A 22,045-nucleotide genomic window follows, 5' to 3' on the forward strand; every position below is an offset into this window, starting at 1 on the left:
CAGGCCATGGACCCCGCTGGTCAACCCAAGACTGCAGTTAAAGTCATGCAGGTGGAAATGCGAGACCTTCACTTATGCCAGGATCAGCTTCTACAAGCAGCCAATATGATTGCCACGCGCTTGGACATTGCACCTGTTGCAATTTTTAAAAACTGCATAACCCTTTAAGGCCAAAATTGACCTGATCCTCAAGTGGTTAATATTGTTACAATAACTCATGTAGGTTGTGTGGACCTTGCCCTATCATTTGTGGCTCATAGACTTTGGCGCTTGCTCCTAGACTTGGCTAGGAGCTATTTGTCCAAAGAAAAAATATACAAATAATTACAGTAAATGAGCATTTCATAAATAATGTCTAGCCTACCCATTAATGGATGACTACAAAACCAAATGAAGTGAAATACTGTTTTAAGAATAGTTAATGTTTGTGCCACACTTACTTTATTATCTCCCTGTGTCGGGGTCGTGCATGTGTTGTTAAGTCTGGGAGCCTCGCCCGGCTGTCTGTCGTCTCCACGTTCGCGCTGCGCCTGCTTCGTTTCCATGGACACGCGTCCTTGGGGGCACGCAGGCGCGGTGTGGATGTGACGACAGACAGCGGGGATCTCGCGGCTCATGTCGGACTCTCGCGCATGCGCCCGGGACCGGAACAGAGGACAGACACCGGAACAGAATTAACACTACTCACCCAGCCATATATAAACTTGACAATGCCAATTTTTTAATACACTACCCCCTGAGGAAGCTAGATCGGCGAAACGCGCATCGGGGCGCTACCGTGTCAGGCTGCAGTGTGGGGCTATCTTTACTTCTCATCTCCATGGGTAAGCCTGCTTCAATGCCTATTGTGCTCTAACAGTTTCCCTCTATTTTCATGAACGTTGTTCATGTTCTACTCCTTCGTCGCTGTGCCTGCTTAACTCTGACTTTCCTTCTTTAGACCAATTGTTCACGGCATATGTGTTAACTCAACCCCTTGTGGTTGGACTATTAGGAACACATGGTTATATGCTCTAACCTGTTGTTTCTTTCTACATTGTATTTTTCATCTTCACCAATAATTTGTGTATATGCTTATGCCACATTATCTCGACATCTATCGGTGGTCTTTGTAGGGCTTGCACAGCTGTTTGGGAACTTTTCATGTAGGAAACTCTGGATCTAACCTATGTATAGCTACCACACTGTTTCTTTTAGATCCCTTTAAATTTTATATATATATGTCATTTTATGTTGTATGTCCTAATAAAATTTGCAATTATATTCTAAACTTTTGTGTGGCGCAATGGCTTCCGTTTCTTAGAGTTTTTCAATGATGTAATGAAGCTTGCTACAGTATAATTATATATTAGAGGTGCTCGGACACTTGCCAGTGGCACCTAGCTTGTAACTTTACCTGCTAAGTCTTTATATTTAAATTGTTTTAAGACTAGTAAAGAACAATGTGTGTAGGAGAATAATACGCTATAACATCAGTCATAGAAAGGCAGAAAAAAAGGTCACTGAAAACATAATTCACATATTCTACAAACAGTACGGTATGAAAGCTATATAAGGAGAATATCATTACAGGCATAACCACTGTTCTACTGCATACAAGAGAATACTAAATAGTTCAATATTTCAGTACAAGTTCTTGTTTGTTCCACCATGGAATATAATGAACTTTTCTGTACAATAATGTGATACCACAAATGGACCATGTGTCTCCCTTATTGCGACATAAACAAGAAAGGTAAAGAATGTGTACATTTCCCAAAAAAGAGAAAAAAAAAATGAAATCATGTATTGTAATTTTGTGTTGTTTTATTCGCCAATAATATATTCATACATTAACCCCTTAAGGGCCTTAAAGGGGTATTCCCAGTATAAAAAATGACCACCTATCCGCAGGATAGGTGATAATTGTCTGATCGCTAGGGGCTGATGACCTTTCCACAGGATAGGTCATTAGTATATGATCAGTGGGGGTCCTACAACAGGACCCCGCACCGATCAGCTGTTCCGGATGCCTCCGGGCGCCGGAAGCTATGCAGTGGTCGGTGCTGGAAGCAGAAGGCTTCCATGTATCTCTCCTGAAACCTGTGATCCTCAACAGGTACAACAAGTCCTCCAATTCTACTGACCCCAGTGGTTTGTCTGATTTCTTTGAAGTCAAGGAGGTTCTGGACCACAAGAGGGTTGGAGAAAATACTCTTTATCTTGTGGACTGCAAGGGCTTTGGACCTGAGGAGAGATCTAGGGAGCCTGGAGAGAATATTGATGCCCCAGCTCTCATCAAGAAGTTCCTCCTACGCTTTGGACCTAAGAAGAGGGGGCATAAAAGGGGAGTACTGTAACGCGGGCGGTGGGTCCGCATCTGCCAGTGGTCCCCGGCACCAGGTCTTGTGCCTCTCTCGGTGCGCTCTGTCTTCTGCGGCCCACGGCCGCTGGATCCCTAGTGCGTGCGCTGTCTCTTAAAATCAACCCTGCTGTTTCCCAGGACTATTTAAGGCACCTCCTCCATCTCCCAAGGGCCTGAGCAATGTTGTTGCTAACCCAGTGTTTTTTTGCAAAGGTTCTGTAGACTGTTCCTGAAACCTGTATCCGTGACGACTTCAGCATCCGTGTCCAGTGTCCGTGACGACTTCAGTATCCGTGTCCATTGTCCATGACGACTTCAGTATCCGTGTCCAGTGTCCATGATGACTTTCGTACCTGTGTCCAGTGTCCGTGACAAGTCCAGTATCTGCGTCCAGTGTCCGTGTCAAGTCCAGTGTATGTGACGACTTCAGTATTCGTGTCCAGTAACTGTGACGAGTCCGATATCCGTGTCCAGTGTCGAAGATGAGTCCAGTGTCCGAGACAAGTTCTGCTTCCGATAATTCTGCTCAAACCAGCTACCAATAATCCAGCACAACCAGCTTCCGATAATTCAGCACAAGCTAGTTTCCGGCACCAGCCTGCCATCCAGGTACCATCAACCAGTGACTGTCCTATATATGTCTGGCCAGCAGCTACTCCGTTTCTGTGGAGTAGCCCAGTGGGTTCACATCCCAGTGACGTTGCATGTATTTTCTGTAAATACAGGATGTCCGATTTAGATTTTTTTTTAATAATGGGAGTACTTGACTTCGTTTCCTAGGGTCCTGCAGACTTTTAACAATATGTGAGGCTAAACTAATTTTTGGCTTGGCTGTCATAGCATAGTAGGGTAACAAGTTCCTCCCTTTGGAGTAGCTATAAAAAGTGAGGGGGTGAACATGCATAGTCAAAGGGTGGGAACTATCGTGTGGGAGTAAGTATCCTGGTGAGGTTTTGTGATACCATATGAGTGGGGGTGTGAGAGTACACAGTCGTTGTGTTAATGGTCAAAGAGTAGTTTGAGTAAAAAATGGATTTTCCCTGGCACTGCTAACTAGTAAAATCCTTCTTGAGTAGTGAAGATTTAAAACAAGCAAATGTAATATCAGATATTGTTTTATTTACTACACGTTTCGAGGCCATACCGGCCTCTTCATCAGGTCAAATACAAATGCTAGAATGATAGCATTTGTATTTTATGATAGCATTTGTAGTTTACCTAATGAAGAGGCTGGTCCGGCCTCAAAACGCGTAGTAAATAAAACAATATCTGATATTACATTTGCTTGTTTTAAATCCTCACTACTCAAGAAGGCTTTTACCAGTTAGCAGCTCCAGGGAAAATCTGTTTTTTCCTCAAATTTCTCAAAATACCATTTACCACTGGACCCTTTGAATCTGGATCGGAACACAGGCTGCAGCAATATTTTAAAACACGCTTTCAAGGATGTTGTGGTCCTAGCACAACCAACCAGGTCAGCAGAACTGAACACCTATCTGTGGCTTTTTTATATCATTTGATGCACTATGTGCGCTTTGTGTTGTTTTTCTACTCTACTGTTTAGCATGGTCAAAGAATGTGACGTAGGGACAGTCTACCTGCCGACGCCCGCAGCCATGGATCCGTGATCGCTGGTCCCCATCTCCTTCGTAGGAGACGCCAGCGCCCACTTTCGCTCCGGTCTGCTGTATCCCGTAGGGTGCGCACGCACGCTCGTGCCCGGCCTTAAAGGGCCAGCGCGCGCGCAAGAGGAAATCATCCTCATCTTCTGGCCATGATTTCCTGGTCTATAAGAAGGCCCCAGCCCTTCTGATCCGTGCCTGAGCGTTGCTTTTTTATCCCAAATCTGTCTTGCAAATGGTCCCTTAGTGTTTCCCGCTCCAGTTGTTACCTGTGCCCTGTTACCTGTTCCTGTATCCCGTGCTGTTCTAGTTCCTGTGCCTTCTAGTGACGGAGTCGTGTCTTCTGCACATGCTGTCGTTTGCCACGTCCCGTGTCTACTGCTACGTCCAGTGTCTTCTGCCACGTCCAGTGTCTTCTACCATGTCCAGTGTCTTCTGCCACATCGGATACTGCCCGCCACGTTTGGCGCCACCTGCTGAACCAACCTCCTTCCGTACTGAAGCCACAGCCACTCTCTGGACTAGTTCAGGTACCCAAGTGTTACTAGTACTATAGACTTTCGTATAGACTGTGACCTGGTCAGCTGCCTCTCCGCAACTGCGGAGCGGCCTAGTGGGTCCACATATCCTGGGACAGTGACACTACCACATTACTTAGCATAGAGGAACAATGTTTTTTTTTTTTTTTTAAATAGCATTAATAAACCTATAAAGATAAGAAAATTGTCAGAAAATATAAACTCAAAAGGGAATCCTAAAAGCATCTGTGTTTTTTTTAAAGAAAATGGTCCTCCTAAAAGGTTCGTACTCCATCACAATTATTTTTTATTTGACAAAGAGATATATCTGCAATGTATGGGAAGCGCTATGGGTAGCAGAATGTCACCACAATATGCTAACCTGTTCATGGCCAAACTAGAGGAAGAGTTTTTATTAACCTGCGCAACTAAACCTTTGGCATATTTCCGGTATATTGAAGACCTGCTGATAATCTGGACAGGCTCTGAACATGAACTGCTTTCTTTCCATAAAAACTTCAACAAGTTCCATCCTACCATCAAACTCACTCTCAACTACTCTACATCTCAAATACATTTCCTGGATATGACCATATACATGAGAAGCAATACCACAATCTACCATAAACCTACAGGCTGTCCAGCATATCTGAGATGGAACAGCTTCCATCCAAGACACATAAAGAAATCCATCATCTACAGCCAGGCTCTGCGCTACATACAAATCTGTTCAGACAGTGAAGACAGAAAACAACACCTGCTGTCACTGAGGAATACATTTCTACAACAGGGATGCCATCCAAGGATTATAGATTATCAGATCTACAGAGCCACAAGAATTCCAAGGAGCAATCTTCTGGAGTACAAAGGAAGAAGGAAGACAACAGCAGGGTGCCCCTAGTGGTCCTATACAACTCACAAATGAACATCTTGAGGAAAATTGCTGCTGATCTACAACCTGTATTCAACAAAGACAATAAACTGAAGGAAATATTCCCGGATTTACCTCTCCTTGCATACAAACAGTCGCCAAGCCTAAGGAATCTCCTGGTCAGATGTGTCCGCTCATCACCATTAGAGACTGGCACCTTTCCTTGCAACAGTAGAAAATGTAAGACCTGTACCAACATCTTGTCATCAAACACCATCCACATACCAAACACACAACAGGACTATAAAATTACTGGCTTGTTCTCCTGTACATCCTCCAATGTAGTGTACATGACATGGTGTACAAGGTGCATCAGTACAGGTATCTAGATTGGAGAAACAAAACAAAAATTACAATCCAGGATGAATCTTCACAGACATACAATAAAAAAAGCAGCTGGATACACCCGTGGGAAAACATTTATCTGGACCTGATCACAGTTTGGCAGATTTGAAGGTCCTAATTATGAAGGGTCATTTTAAAAACAACAGAAAAAGAAAAATTTGAGAATTCAAGCTGATGATACAATTCCAGTCATTTACAAAAGGCCTCAATCTAACATCTGTATTTATGAGCCACTACATGGACACACATCACATCCCCCAGCCGACTGACTCCAGATCCCTTATCTCCTAAGTCATCACCCCTATAACCTCCGTTTTATTGCCCCGGCTTATCTTAATGATATATCACTTCATGTACTAATTGTCTTTGTGTAGCATCTTAAATGTTGTGCTTTTTCTAAGTCATTAATTTGTTAACTTGCCTGATGAAGGGGCCTTTGTGCTCTGAAAGCTTGCATATAGAACCTTTATGGTTAGCCAATAAAGGTATCATACCTTCTATACTTTTGTCTTTTTTGACACAGGAGTATTTAACATTGCATAAAAGTACAAAGAGAAAGGTCATATGGCACAATATATACATACATTATTTTCTCAGTTACTGATCTTTTTAGGGGTCGAGTTACTCATCTTCTGTGTTTATTTAAGTCTTCTAGCTCTGACTATATCCCAAGGTTTCCACAAGGTAATGTACGGGAGCCTGGAGAGGTCTTTAACTTAAGTCTAGTCTGATATATTGAGGTTGGACTGGCCAAGCGTTTGAAAAGGAACATAAAGATTTTTCACAAACTTTCTTAAGAATGTCTTCTCTTATTCTAGACCTGAATAGTCTGCAAACAACATCTCTAGCAGAATCCATTGTTTTAGGTTTGACTCTAAAATATCTATGAGCTCTTTTGATGGATATTATCTCTGGGTATGAGCCCTCCAAGACTAGGATTTCAATCTGTTTTACAGTAGAGAGAAGAGATTCAGCTGGAAACTCTTTGGATTTTCCCTTGAGGCAGATTTTATTTTGTCTTCCCGTTTTCTTGTTCTTTCACCCAATCAACAATCTTATTAAGGTGTGTTTGGCACGCTTGGAAAGTGTTGGAGGGCGCCTTAGTGCAAGAGACTAGTCAAGCCTGGGTGTTCTCCAGGATGTGTTCCCTATGGCCTATCTATTTCACATCTAGTTTTATATCCCGGAGTTCCTTCATGACTGGGTCTACGACTTTGGTGAGAACCCAACTTCTAAATAATCTGGAGGCTGGGAGAATTTTTATAATGGGGAATTATCTATGTTGCTGTCATCCTCTGCTGCCGAGTCTTGCGTTGGTTTGGGCGGTACTGACTTGTCAGAATGAGAGGCCTATTTTGCAATCTTTAAAGTGTTCTGTGCTGTGGTCTTTCTTACAAGGTTGTCTAAAGTGACACTTCTGAAACTATTTGTGTACTCTCTTGATTTGTATTGTCTAATTTTCATCATTGTGAGATAAAAACTGATAGCAATGTCCAGTGTAGATTTCTCCCTGGAGGTTAAACTATATCATGGTATACATGCGGAAAAGTCTTCTGAAGTTAGTAGCAGACCCAAATAGGAATAAGAGAAAGACATTAGACTTACAATCTAGACCTGTTGCAGGACATGCCAAGAAAATGGATTCCAGTTTATTATATATGTTATGAGGCAGTTGAATAGGAAGCTATTTGATTTGAATTCAAGTTGGAAGGTGGGCCTGAAAAGCTGTGGTTGAGCAGGATGGTCTTAACCCAGGTGTTAGTTGGGGTGCACATCTCAGCCTGGGAATGTTGCAGTAGGCCTTTATACTGGGACCCCAACCGGAGGCCAGTTTATGTGAGGGTGACAATGATGGAAGTTGTCTACCATGAGACATCTGGAGATAGCGTTGGACTGGCCCACCGGAGGAACTGGGTATCCCCCGGTGAGACCAGGCAGCTTTTCTCCGGCAGCGGAGGAGAGAGGCGTTGTCTCCCTGCCCTGCTGCATACTCTAGTAGGCAAGAACGGCATTAGGGGGGCAAACTGGGCATTTGCCCAGGGCCCCCATCCTCTCAGAGCGACCCTGCCAACTATAACTATAGTCGGTAGGGTGCTATATTCGGCAGGGTGGTCTGAGAGGATGTGGGCTGCTTATTCTCTAGAATAAGAGAAGACATTCTTAAGAAAGTTAAAAAACAACAAGCCAAAGAGCTTTGTGTTGCAAATTCTGCAGAGACGATTTGTTGTCGGGAGAAGGCATCAGGGCAATCTGGGCCGGATGAAGACGAAAAGGAAAAGTAAGTGACTCCAATCTGAGAAGACATCACCAGTGAGTCACTAGATTTCACTCTATTGTATTAAAGGAGTTATCCCATCTTAGACATTTATGGCATATCCACAGGAAATGACAAAAATTCTGATAGATGCGGGTCCCAGCTCTAGGACCCGCACCTATATCTAGAACTGACCGCATAATCCATATGGAGACAATTGAATAGAGGTTTCTGTAACTCTCATTGAACAGAATAGAGAGAGCTGCGCGCACGCGTGACCATCTCTCCACTGGTCTCCGTCTGGATTCTGCGGCCAGTACTAGATATAGGTCCAGGTCCCACACCTGGGAACCTGCATCTATCAGACATTTTTGGATTTTCCTGTGTACATGCCATAAATGTCTAAGATGGGAAAGCTCAGTTAAGTTATATGGTTTGCAGAGCGTTTGTGTAGGACTTGTGTCTACCACTATATGGTCACTATGTGGTGGTAATATTGGTCTTTGGTTTACTCCACACGTTTTACAATACAATTAAGAGTGGTCGCATTATTTCTAGATAGCTGACGGATGGGTCCCAAGAATTAATTCCTCTGTTGTGCCCAAGGTTTTCCATTCCGGCACTGTCTGAAGGGTAGACTCTGGCTTTACAGCTGGCAGCTTTTATTGGTTCAGGCTGGTAATCCCAGTCCTAGGTATGCTTATCTGGCTTCTGTTCTATGGCTTTACAGATGGCAGCTTTTACTGGTTCAGGCTGGTAAACCTAGTCCTAGGTATGCTGATCTGAGTAGATATCCCCCAAATATTTAGGCACCTGGGAGGTTAGGCTTTGTTCACATCTGCGTCAGGGCTCCGTTCATGGGTTCCGTCTGAGCTTTCGGTCAGGGGAACCCATGAATGGAACCCTGACTGAAACAAACGGAAACCAAAGGTTTCCATTTGCATCACCATTGATTTCAATACTGTAGTCAAACAAAAATACCATAAATAAATACATATTTAGTACTGTCGCAATGGTAAAGATCTGTGGAATAAATATTATTTATTATTTATGACGCATGACGTAAAAAAGAAAAATGATTTGTGGATTTGCTGTTTTTTTGCCTTTCTCCATCCATAAAAAATATATAAAAATGAGTCAATAAATTGTATGTATTCCAAAACTGTGCCTATAAAAACTACAACCTATCCCACTAAAAACAAGCCCTAATATAGCTCTGTCAATGGAAAAATTCAATAGTTATGAGTCTTGGAATGCGGGGACACACATATGACCTTTTCCATAAAACATGTTTTTAAAAAATTTATAAAAGCTAATGAATACCTTACAGTATATGCATCCCAAAAATATGCCATTGAAAAATACATCTTGTCCTGAAAAAAGCAACCCCTTAAACAGCTACAGCGACAGTAAAATAAAAAAGTTATGGGTCTTGGAAAGAGACGATGAAAAAAATTGCCTGAACCTTATAGGAGTTTTCCAGGTTTGGGGCTTTTTTTATACTGATGACCTATTCACAGGATAGGTCATCAGTATATGATCAATGGGGGAACGATCAGCTGTTCCGGTTGCCTCCGGGCAGAAAAATTCTGTGGGTTGTCACAGAATTACCAATTATCACCTATCCAAAGGGGAAGATAATTATATTATCACTGCGACCCCCACCAATCGCGAGAACAGGTTTCCCGAACCCTCAGACCCTCCTCACTGCACCCCCGCAGTGAAAAGGAGCTTGAATGGGGTGGCGGTCGAGCATGCAGTTACTGTTCCACTTAAAATCTATGGGACTGACGAAACCACCTGAGCGCTGTATTCGACTGTTTCCATCATTCCTATAGACCTGGAATGGAGCAGCAGTGTGCATGCTCAACTCCATTCAATGTCCTCCTCTTCTGCGGTCAAGAAGTGAGGAGGAACTGGGGGTTTAGGACCGCCATTCTCATGATCGGTGGGGGTCCCAGCGGTGGGCTCCTAGCGATCAGACAATTATCACCTATCCTATAGAAAGGTCATCAGCCCCTAGCGATCAGACAATTATCACCTATCCTGTGGATAGGTGATAATTTTCGATTCTGGGAATACCCCTTTGAGGCCCAAGATCTTTAAGGTTAATATATGTCAGTTCAATAAATATATTATTGTCGAACAAAACAACACACAATTACAGTACATGATTTCATTTTTTTCATATTTTTGGGAAATGTACACATTCTTTACCTTTCCTGTTTAAGTCGCAATAAGGCAGACACATGGTCCATTTGTGGTATCACATTATTGTACAGAAAAGTTCATTATATTCCATGGTGGAACAAGCCAGAACTTGTACTGAAATATTGAACTATTTAGTATTCTCTTCCATGCAGTAGTTATGCCTGTAATGATATTCTCCTTATATAGCTTTCACACCGTACTGTTTGTAGAATATGTGAATTATGTTTTCAGTGACCTTTTTTTTCTGCCTTTCTATGACTGATGTTATAGCGTATTATTCTCCTACACACATTGGTCTTTACTATTCTTAAAACAGTATTTCATTTCATTTGGTTTTGTAGTCATCCATTAATGGGTAGGCTAGACATTATTTATGAAATGCTCATTTACTGTAATTATTTGTATATTTGTTCTCTTTACCCGGCCTGGACAAATAGCTCCTAGCCAAGTCTAGGAGCCAGCGCCAAAGTTTATGAGCCAGGAATGACAGGGCCAGGTCCACACAACCTACTTCAGTAATTGTAACAATATTAACCTCTTGAGGATCAGGCTAATTTTGGCCTTAAAGGATTATTCAGGTTTTGAAAATGATTTGCAGATGGCTTACACGTAGGAAGATCTATCACTCACTGTCTGTAGGTGAAATGTGTCTCGATTCTGGGGTATGTGGACCCACTAGGCCGCTCCGCCGTAGCGGAGTGGCAGCTGGCCAAACAACAGTCAAATGGAAAGTCTTAGCACAAGAGTACCTATATGAGAGTCCAGACAGACACGAGATGTAGCAGTCGCTTTGGAACAGATGATTCATGGCACCGATGATGCTTGGCTTGGCAGATGGCACTTGGTGTGGCAGATGACACTGACACAGGACGTGGCAGATGACACTGGACATGGCAGATGACACATAGCGTGGCAGATGACACTTAGTGTGGCAGATGACACTGGACGTGGCAGATGGAACACACATGATTACAACACTAAATTTCAGCTCAAAAACAAACGCAGTTACAGGATACAGTATACGGGAAGCAGGATATGGGAACAGTGGGAACACGATAGAACTAAGGGACCATTTGCTTAAACTAACATGGGAACACAACAACAGCGCTCAGGCAAGGAGTGGAAGAGCAGAGCTGTTTTTAAAGTCCAGGGTGCAAAGGGATTGGCTGGGGAGCTCACACAGGTGTGCGCACTGGCCATTTAACGATGGGAGTGAGCATGCGCAAGCACCCTACCGGACACAGAGGAAAGCTGCAGCCACATGTGATGGTGTCTCTGGGGAGGGAGACGTCAGCATAAAGAAATTGTTCTGCGGTCGTTGGCTGCTGGTAAGTGGCACAATAAAGTGTCTCTGAAAGCCAGTCTCTCATACAATCACATGACCATGTTTTTATATTTTATCTCCTGCTTGTGCAATGTTTCCTATTATAAACACGTGTATTTCTCACCTCTCCACCTCCCCTCTCTCCATCTTTCAGGTATGAAATGTGACACATCACATGACTCTTACCTCCTCTGCATCCTGCTCTCCACCCTCCCTCACTGTCCCTGGAAGGATCACTGATGTATGTTGTGTGTGACTATGGTGAGTAATTACAGAACTACCTTATATCTTGTAACAGAGGGACATGCAGGCAACTGCAAATAGAGGCAATGTCTGTGAGGGGTGAGAGGAATCATGTGAACTGTAGTCCTTAATGATAATCCCGCCCAGAGCAATTCTTGCCAGCATCAAAACAGCAGTACTGCACAGAGCTGGGTAACATAATGAAAATAAATAATTACTTACGAGTTATGTTGGCAATAGCTAGTGACCATTCAGACACAAATAGGTACTTTTCTGTATTTTTCATAATCTCGGACAATCCCTTTAACCCGCTGCAGCCACTTTTGTCCTTCCTGACAGAGACTTATTTTTCAAATCTGACGTGTCACTTTAGGCTGGGTTCACACGACCTATTTTCAGGCGTAAACGAGGCGTATTATGCCTCGATTTACGCCTGAAAATAGGGCTACAATACGTCGGCAAACATCTGCCCATTCATTTGAATGGGTTTGCCGACGTATTGTGCAGACGACCTGTAATTTACGCGTCGTCGTTTGACAGCTGTCAAACGACGACGCGTAAATTGACTGCCTCGGCAAAGAAGTGCAGGGCACTTCTTTGCAACGTAATTTGAGCCGTTCTTCATTGAACTCAATGAAGAGCAGCTCAAGATTTACGAGCGTCACAGACGCCTCGCATAATACGAGGAGGAGCTTTTACGGCTGAAACGAGGCAGCTGTTTTCTCCTGAAAACAGTCTGTCTTTTCAGACGTAAAAGCCTCTCATCGTGTGCACATACCCTAATGTGGTAATAACTTTGGAATGCTTTTACCTATCCAGCGATTCTGAGATTGTTTTCTCGTGACACATTGGACTTTAAGTTAGTGGTAAAATTTGATAGGTACATTCAGTATTTAATTGAGAAAAACACCAAAATTTAGTGAAATTTTTTTACAATTTGCATTTATCTATATTTAAATGAATCTGCTTGTAAGACAGATAGTAATACCACACAAAATAGTTGCCAACTAACATTTCCCATATGTCTACTTTAGATTGACATAGTTTTTTGAATATCCTTTTATTTTTCTAGGACGTAACAAGGCTTAGAACTTTAGCAGAAATTTCTCACATTTTCAAGAAAATGTAAATTTTTTTACAGGGACCATTTCCGTTGTGAAGTGGTTTTGAGGGTCCTATACAATACAAAGCCCCATAAGTCAACCCATTTTAAAATATGCATCCTTCAAAGCATTCAAAACAGAATTTATAAAGTTACTTAACCCTTTAGGCGTTTCACAAGAATTAAAGCAAAGTGGAGGTGAAATTTACAAATTTTATTTTTTTTGCAGAAATTCATAATTAATTATTTTGTTCTGTATCACAGAAGGTTTTTAACAGAGAAACAATACTTAATATTTATTGCCCAGATTCTGGAGTTTTTAGAAATATCCCACATGTGGCCCTAGTGTGCTAATAAACAGAAGCACAGGCCTCAGAAGCAAAGGAGCACCTACTGGATTTTGGGGTCTTCTTTTTATTATAATATATTTTAGACACCATGTCAGGTTTGAAGAGGTTTTGTGATGCCAAAACAAAGAAAACACCTAAAAAGAGACCCTATTTTGGAAACTACACCCCACAATGAATTCATCTAGGGGTGTAGTGGGCATTTTGACCCCACAGGTGTTTCGGAGATTTTATTAGAATTTGGACGTGAAAATTAAAAATTTAAATTTTTTTCAATAAGATGTAGTTTTAGCTATAAAAAAAAAACAATGTCCACAAGAAATAAAGAGGAAAAAGCCCCCTAACATTTGTAAAGCAACTTCTCTGGAGTACAGAAATACCCCATATGTGGGCATAAACTGCTGTTTGGGCACACGGCAAGGATCAGAAGAGAAGGAGCGCCATTTGGCTTTTGGAGCAAAGATTTTGCTGAATTGGTTTCTTGACCCAATGTGCATTATTAGAAATGACAAGATCCAACAGAGTGTCACCTCTAGTCGGGTCTTCCACAAACTGGCCCATAAAATTTTCCTGCAACAGGTTGAGGAAATTTCTCCCCTTTGCAGTTGAAGCCGAACCATGACCCCAATTAATATCCCGGTAATTAAAATCTCCCATTATCACTACAGTACCCCCCTGTGCAGCCCGCTCCATCTGTTTATATAGCTGACCTCCGATATCCTCCGTTATATTGGGGGGTCTATAGATTACACCAAAAGTAATTTTTTTCAATGTTTACCTCCATTTGTAATTCCATCCACAAGGTTTCAACCTCCTCACAATCTTAACCCACTATTGTCTTTCACACTCACCTTCATATCGCTTCTCACATACAGATATACACCACTGCCTTTCCTAGTTGCCCTGTTTTTTCGAAAACAGTGTAAAACCCTGTAGATTTACAGCCCAGTCATGTGAAGAGTCTAGCCATGTTTCAGCAACACCAACTCTACCAAGGCCTCCAGCTCCCCCATTTTGCTTGCTAGACTTCTGCCATTTGTGAACATACACTTTAACTGGCATTTCAGTTTTTCACTTTCAGTATCTGTATCCACATAATATGCCGTAATTGTCTGATACAGATGTAGCAATCTTTACCTTGACATCTAACGCATTAAACAATGGCTAGATCTATTATCTTGACTTTTTCAATTACTTTTTAACCCCTTCCCGACCAAAACAACTTTCAGATTTTCATTTTCGTTTTTTCCTCTCCACATTCCAGAAGCCATAGCGTCTTTATTTTTCCGTCATTATAGTACTATGAGGGCTTGATTTTTGCGGGACGAGTTGTAGTTTTTTGTAGCACCATTTATTTTGCCGTATAATGTACTAGGAAACGGGGAAAAAATTATTTGTGGGGTAGAAAATGAAAAAAATAGCAATTCCTCCATGGTTTTTTGCGCGCTGTTTTTAAGGAATTCACTGTGCAATTAAAACAACACGTTAACTTTATTTTGCGTGTCAATATGATTACAGCGATACCAAATATATATAGTTTTTTCTATATTTTACTACTTTTACAATTAAAAACCTGTGTAAAAAAGAAAATTTATTTTACGTTGCCAAATTCCGAGAGCAATAACTTTTTTATTTTTCCGTCGATTAAGTGGTATGAGGGTTTATTTTTTGCGGGATAAGCTGTCGTTTTTAATAATACCATTTTGGTGTAAATGCGACGGTTTGATCACTTTTTATTTCATTTTTTGTGGGAGCTTAGGTGACCAAAAAACAGAGATTCTGGCGTTTACAATTTTTTTTTTTACAGCGTTAACCGTGCGGGTTAAATAATGATATATTGTAATAGTTCAGACTTTTACAGACGCGGCGATACCAATTATGTTTATTTATTTATTTTTTTTACTATGCTCTAGGGAGAAAATGGGAAAAGGGGGGTTTTTTGAAATTTTTATTTTTTTATTTTTTTTTACACACAAAAAAAAACTTTATTTAACTCATTTTTACTTTTTTTTATTAATCCCCCTAGGGGACTTAAATCAGCGATCGTTAGATCGCTTGCACGATATACTACAATACTAATGCCAGAGGCAGGACTTAATGGGTGTGCAAAGATGGCGGACCTGGGGGTCTTCATTAGGCCCCCAGGCAGCCATAGCAACCATCACATCCCACGATTGCGTTTCGGGGGGCGCGATAAGCTGTTAGAGGGGGTCACCCCCCTCTTTCTCACGATTTAAATGCTGCGGTCGGTATTGACCGCGGCATTTAACTAGTTAAACTAGCGGGATCGCGCTCAAGTGCGATGCCGCTAGTTAATCTGAAGTGTCGGCTGTAACATACAGCCGACACCGGCATCGTATGGAGCGAGCTCACAGTGTGAGCCCGCTCCATATTTTCCCTTCCCGGCTATGACGTAACTGTATGTCATATGTCGGGAAGGGGTTAATGGCTTTTGTTGTGTGATATCACGCTGCAGCAAGTTATCAGAATCAAGTTAAAGATGGCTACATCCGTAGATGTGGGTGCCAGCTCTGTGACCCACACCTTTGTAAAGAATGGGGGCCCCCCTGGTGAGGTGGCCTCTGGCTGCTGCATCCAGGCAATTAAATTGAGAGGTAGGTGCGCATGTGGCATATGGGAGTTGTAGAAATAGCCGATAAGGCGTGCTCAACTGTTTCCATAACATAGTAAATAATGGAGAGAGCCACACAAATGCTCCGCAAACCTCTCCCTTCATTCTCTGCCTGGATGCGATAGCCAGCGACCATAAATATGTTAGATGCGAATAACCCTTTAGGGTCCATTTACAGCATGTTTTTTTCATATAGTTGCCGATATACGTCTGGAACAAAAAAAAATGGTATTTGACCGTGTACTGTACAATATCTATAGACTTCTATGGGGCAGATACGTTATATACAGTGAAGGAAATAAGTATTTGATCCCTTGCTGATTTTGTAAGTTTGCCCACTGTCAAAGACATGAACAGTCTACAATTTTTAGGCTAGGTTAATTTTACCAGTGAGAGATAGATTATATAAAAAAAAGAAAAGAAAATCACATTGTCAAAATTATATATATTTATTTGCATTGTGCACAGAGAAATAAGTATTTAATCCCCTACCAACCATTAAGAGTTCAGCCTCCTCCAGACCAGTTACACGCTCCAAATCAACTTGGTGCCTGCATTAAAGACAGCTGTCTTAAATGGTCACCTGTATAAAAGACTCCTGTCCACAGACTCAATTAATCAGTCTGACTCTAACCTCTACAACATGGGCAAGACCAAAGAGCTTTCTAAGGATGTCAGGGACAAGATCATAGACCTGCACAAGGCTGGAATGGGCTACAAAACCATAAGTAAGACGCTGGCTGAGAAGGAGACAACTGTTGGTGCAATAGTAAGAAAATGGAAGACATACAAAATGACTGTCAATCGACATCGATCTGGGGCTCCATGCAAAATCTCACCTCGTGGGGTATCCTTGATCCTGAGGAAGGTGAGAGCTCAGCCGAAAACTACACGGGGGGAACTTGTTAATGATCTCAAGGCAGCTGGGACCACAGTCACCAAGAAAACCATTGGTAACACATTACGCCGTAAAGGATTAAAATCCTGCAGTGCCCGCAAGGTCCCCCTGCTCAAGAAGGCACATGTACAGGCCCGTCTGAAGTTTGCAAATAAACATCTGGATGATTCTGAGAGTGATTGGGAGAAGGTGCTGTGGTCAGATGAGACTAAAATTGAGCTCTTTGGCATTAACTCTACTCGCCGTGTTTGGAGGAAGAGAAATGCTGCCTATGACCCAAAGAATACCGTCCCCACTGTCAAGCATGGAGGTGGAAACATTATGTTTTGGGGGTGTTTCTCTGCTAAAGGCACAGGACTACTTCACCGCATCAATGGGAGAATGGATGGAGCCATGTACCGTCAAATCCTGAGTGAAAACCTCCTTCCCTCCACCAGGACATTAAAAATGGCACGTGGCTGGGTCTTCCAGCACGACAATGACTCGAAACATACAGCCAAGGCAACAAAGGAGTGGCTCAAAAAGAAGCACATTAAGGTCATGGAGTGGCCTAGCCAGTCTCCAGACCTTAATCCCATCGAAAACTTATGGAGGGAGCTGAAGATCCGAGTTGCCAAGCGACAACCTCGAAATCTTAATGATTTACAGATGATCTGCAAAGAGGAGTGGGCCAAAATTCCATCTAACATGTGTGCAAACCTCATCATCAACTACAAAAAAAGTCTGACCGCTGTGCTTGCCAACAAGGGTTTTGCCACCAAGTATTAAGTCTTGTTTGCCAAAGGGATCAAATACTTATTTCTCTGTGCACAATTCAAATAAATATATATAATTATGCCAATGTGATTTTCTTTTTTTTTTTTAAATATAATCTATCTCTCACTGGTAAAATTAACCTAGCCTAAAAATTCTAGACTGTTCATGTCTTTGACAGTGGGCAAACTTACAAAATCAGCAAGGGATCAAATACTTATTTCCTTCACTGTACCAAACTGTCTTCTTTTGAGATACGTCTGGCAGGTTTTTTCTGGATAACTTATTTTTTAACTGTGTACAGAAACAAGCCTCTTTCTCCTGTTATCTGGCTGTTTTCCTTCTCCCCCTTCCTCTATTAAACTGACTTTCAATCTGAAAATTCAGCTATATCCATCTCAACTCAGACTGCAGCTCACAAGTATGAGATTACACATGTCTATGGAAGCCCATGGAGCGGGGAGAGGGGGAAAGAGTGAGTAGGAAGTGCAGGAGATAAAAGCAGAACGACAGGCAGAGGAACTTTCTTTCGTAACCAAAGCACTTTATTCACATCAGTACAGGTCAGTACTTCTCTATGTATGTCCTGCCTGATCCTGGGGCTGCTAGCGAGTAAGAGAGAAGGTTATAGAGCAGATTCTCCTCTGCTTACAGTGTGTAGTGTATGGCAGCTAGTCTCCATCCCCCAGCTCAGAGAGAAATGTAAACCTCAGATATGGCAGGCAAAGGGGAAAACTGCTAAAAATTACAAAATCAAAGTCATATAATGGCCAGAAATAGTGCTACTCCTCATGTACATACACATGGTAGCTTATCTTCAAAAGTCAAATGAAACGACAGGTACCCTTTAAGTGTGCGCCTCGCATTCTTGGGACCTTATTTAGTTTTGAGACAAATCAAACCTGTCTCTTATAAACTTCATCTTCCACAGTCATTGAAAATTCCCAATTTATTTCAGGTATCACTTCTCAAACCACTTATATTGAATATTTTTTTGAAAAAATATTCGCCTTCTGCTGTTTCTTCTACTCCAGACACAGAGTAAGTGGTTAACAAGATTCTGGATGCTAAAATGGTTAGAGGAAAACTCCTGTTCCTGGTCGATTGGAATGGTTTTGGTCTTTAGGAGAGATACTGGGATCCAGTAGAAAAAATTTATGCTCTATCTTTTAGTGGTGTCCCCATTGGGTATTGTGCCAAAGCGGGAGCCCCAAAAATTTCGTTTAATTCAGCATTTATCTTTTCCCAGGGGCTCATCGGTGAATGATGGGATTGATCATGAGTTATGCTCGGTAGTGTACACATCCTTTGACAAGGTGGTGGGATTAGTTCCCGCAGCGGGGCCCGGCGTGTTGTTAGCAAAAACCTAAATTGAGCCGGCTTTTCGGTTGTTGCCAGTTCATACAGAGAGCCAGCGGCTGTTGGGTTGTTTTTGGAATGGGGCTTTTTATGTGGATAGGTGTCTTCCTATGGGGTGTTCCCTTTCTTGCGCATATTTCGAGGCATTTAGTAGCTTCGTGGAATGGGTGACGAAGGGCGTAGCCGGGGTTGATTCTTTGATACATTATCTGGATGATTTTTTGTGCATCGGCCCGGGGGGTTCGCCTATTTGCGGTAATTTGTTGTATTCCTTGCAGAAAGTTGCAAAGGACTTTGGGATTCCCTTGGCGCCGGGAAAGACTGAGGGCCCGGTCTCCACCATTTGTTTTTTAGGGATTGAAATTGACTCAGTGGCGATAGAGTGTCGACTTCCTGAGGATAAATTAGGGTCATTGAGTCAGGAGGTACGGCGGGCTTGTATGTTGAAGAAGATGACGTTGCGCGATCTTCAGTCTCTGCTGGGGAAGTTGAATTTCGCTTGTCGGATTATGCCGATGGGGAGAGTTTTTAGTAGATGTTTGACGGCAGCAACGGCGGGGGTTCGTGCGCCACATCATTTTGTGCGGCTCAGGGAGGAGCATCGGGCTGATCTTCAGGTTTGGGATGATTTTCTTGGTCAGTATAATGGTCGCTCTCTATGGATGGCTCCAGCACAGGATACGAGTGAGTTAAAAATTTTTACGGATGCGGCTGGGGCAGGTGGTTTTGGCGCGTACGGGGGTGGTCCATGGTGTGCGGGTAACTGGCCGGCTAGCTGGGTGGCCAGCGGACTTACGTGGAATCTGGCCCTGCTCGAGCTGTTCCCTATCGTGGTTGCGGTGACCATTTGGGGAGATAGGCTCAGGGACAAGAAGGTCCGTTTCTACTGCGACAACATGGGGGTGGTGCTGGCCATTAATAACATCTCCGCATCCTCGCCTCCGGTAGTTCAGTTGTTGCGACACTTAGTTTTGGTGTGCTTGTCTTTGAACGCGTGGGTGGTTGCGGTGCATGTGCCGGGGGTGCGGAATTGTATCGCTGATGCTCTTTCTCGCTCACAGTGGGATCGATTTCGTCAATTGGCACCGGGAGCGGAGCTGCTCGGTTTGGCTTGTCCGGAACATCTCTGGGATCTGGTTTCGGTCCCGTAGAACGATTGGTTGAAAGGTCATTGGCATGTACGACGTGGAGTGCTTATTCTGCTTGTTGGAAGCAGTGGGAAGAGTGGGTAAGAGATTTGGGTAACGTCAGCACGGATCAAGACAGGTTGGTGGCACTTTTGTATTGGTTGGGGGACGCTTGGGAGGCGGGGTTTTCCCTGGCTAAGGTCAATCGTTTCGTCTCTGCATTGGCTTTTGGTTTTAAGTTGCGGGGCCTACGGGATGTGTCTAAAGAATTTTTGGTAGGACAAGCTTTAAAGGGTCTGCGTCGAGGTAGGGTCGAAGCAGATCGGAGACGGCCTGTGTCTTTTGCTCTCCTCGGTTCTTTGGGTTTATCGCTAGTGTCTGTCTGTCGTTCTCCTTTTGAGGTTGAGTTATTTCAGTTAGCATTTTCGTTAGCGTTTTTTGGTGCACTTCGAATTGGCGAGTTGGTTTCACCTAGTACCAAGCGGGCAGGGGGGTTGAGATTGGAGGAGGTGGGTCTATATGGGGATAGACTCGAGTTGTTGTTGCGGCGGTCAAAAACTGACCAAATGGGAAAAGGAAAGCGCATAGTTTTGTTTGCCCTCCCGGGATCGGCGATGTGTCCGGTCGCTTGTATGCGTGCTTTTAAACTACGGGTGGGGTCGCCCGAGTTGCCGTTGCTACGTCACGAGAATGGATCATTTTTGTCCAGATATCAATTTGGCGTAGTATTTAAGAAATGCTTGGCAGCGGTCGGAGTCGCTGCGGGCCCTTACTCATCTCACTCCTTTAGGATTGGCGCAGCAACTGAGGCGGGGCGCTGGGGGTTGGACGACGAGGGGGTGCGGCGCATTGGCCGTTGGGAGTCCAACAGGTTTAGGACATACGTGCGCCCTCATTTGTTATGAGTCATGTTGTTATTTGTAGTTAAAAGCGTGTGTGCTTGTCCTTTTTCGTTTCAGATCAGCTCCCTTGCCTTGTGTGGTTGTTAGGACACTCTTACGTGCATTGGTGGGCCTTGAGGGCGGACGTCCGCCCTGACCGCCGTCAGTTGCGCATTCCGCAGCAGAATGCGGTTTTGCATTGGCTGGGATTCAGAGGTATGTTGTGGAGCCGGGTTTTAGCACAGTTTCAGACATACTCTCGGCTGGATAGGGTTCCGGAAGTCCTGGTATTGCACGTGGGGGGCAATGATTTGGGGGTTCGCCCTTTTCGGGAGTTGGTGCGGGATATCAAACACGATATGTTGTGTTTATGGGCATCTTATCCCGGCCTAGTGATAGTTTGGTCTGACATTGTTCCAAGGAAGCATTGGCGGCTGGCTCAGTCTGTGGAGAGGGTTAATAAGGCCCGCATTAAAGTGAATCGGGCGGTGTCCCGTTTTGTGGCCAAGAATGGGGGCATTTGTGTGCGGCACAGGGATTTGGAGTCAGGAGAAGGGAATTACTGGAGGAGTGATGGGGTGCATCTGACCGAGGTTGGGATTGATTTGTGGAGCCTGGCACTAGCAGAAGGAATTGAAAGGGCGGTGGTGGTGTGGCAGAACTCACAGGCTTAAGGTGGTCAAGGCCTGTTTCGCTGTGGCGGTAGGAGTCCTTGAGGTTGGTCAGTACGAAATGGTGGGGGGGTCGCATCGGGGGTATGCGTCCCCCAAAAAAGGTACATTGTTTGAAGACTTCATAGGGTGTTATCCCTTTGAAGTGGTCTTCTGGTGGTTGGAGCCATCTGCAGAGGTGAGCGGTGCCTCCGAGCTGGTTTACGGCTGGAGGTAAATAGTTTGTGGTGGTTGCAGATGGCTAACTCGAGGTAAAACATATCTGAAAAATGGCTTCAAGGACTTCCCCTGCTCTGATTAGTGTTAATGTTAATTGTTATTTATGATTCTGACCCATGTTGGGTCATGTGAATTATAGGAGGAATTCTCTGGTTGGATTCCTAATTAGTTATCCGAATGTTTCGGATCAAAATTTCATTTTATAAACAATGTAAATTAATAAACGGCTGCTGTGGCAATTTCACATCCAACCTCGGTTGTCAC

The 22,045-nt window shown here is 43.3% G+C and overlaps 1 protein-coding gene across 1 annotated transcript; it reads left to right on the plus strand.

Annotated features, from left to right (window-relative positions):
- The first annotated feature begins 1,694 nt into the window (after positions 1-1,694).
- Positions 1,695-20,915, plus strand: LOC142652502 (uncharacterized). The gene is made up of 6 exons (XM_075828148.1): positions 1,695-1,735; positions 2,099-2,284; positions 7,904-8,038; positions 8,745-8,786; positions 18,774-18,840; positions 20,100-20,915. The coding sequence occupies exons 1-6, from the start codon at positions 1,695-1,697 to the stop codon at positions 20,913-20,915; spliced, it is 1,287 nt and encodes a 428-aa protein (XP_075684263.1).
- The last annotated feature ends 1,130 nt before the right edge of the window (positions 20,916-22,045 follow it).

The sequence above is a fragment of the Rhinoderma darwinii genome, chromosome 5 (genome assembly GCF_050947455.1).
Source record: "Rhinoderma darwinii isolate aRhiDar2 chromosome 5, aRhiDar2.hap1, whole genome shotgun sequence".
In the NCBI taxonomy this organism is placed as follows: Eukaryota; Metazoa; Chordata; class Amphibia; order Anura; family Rhinodermatidae; genus Rhinoderma; species Rhinoderma darwinii.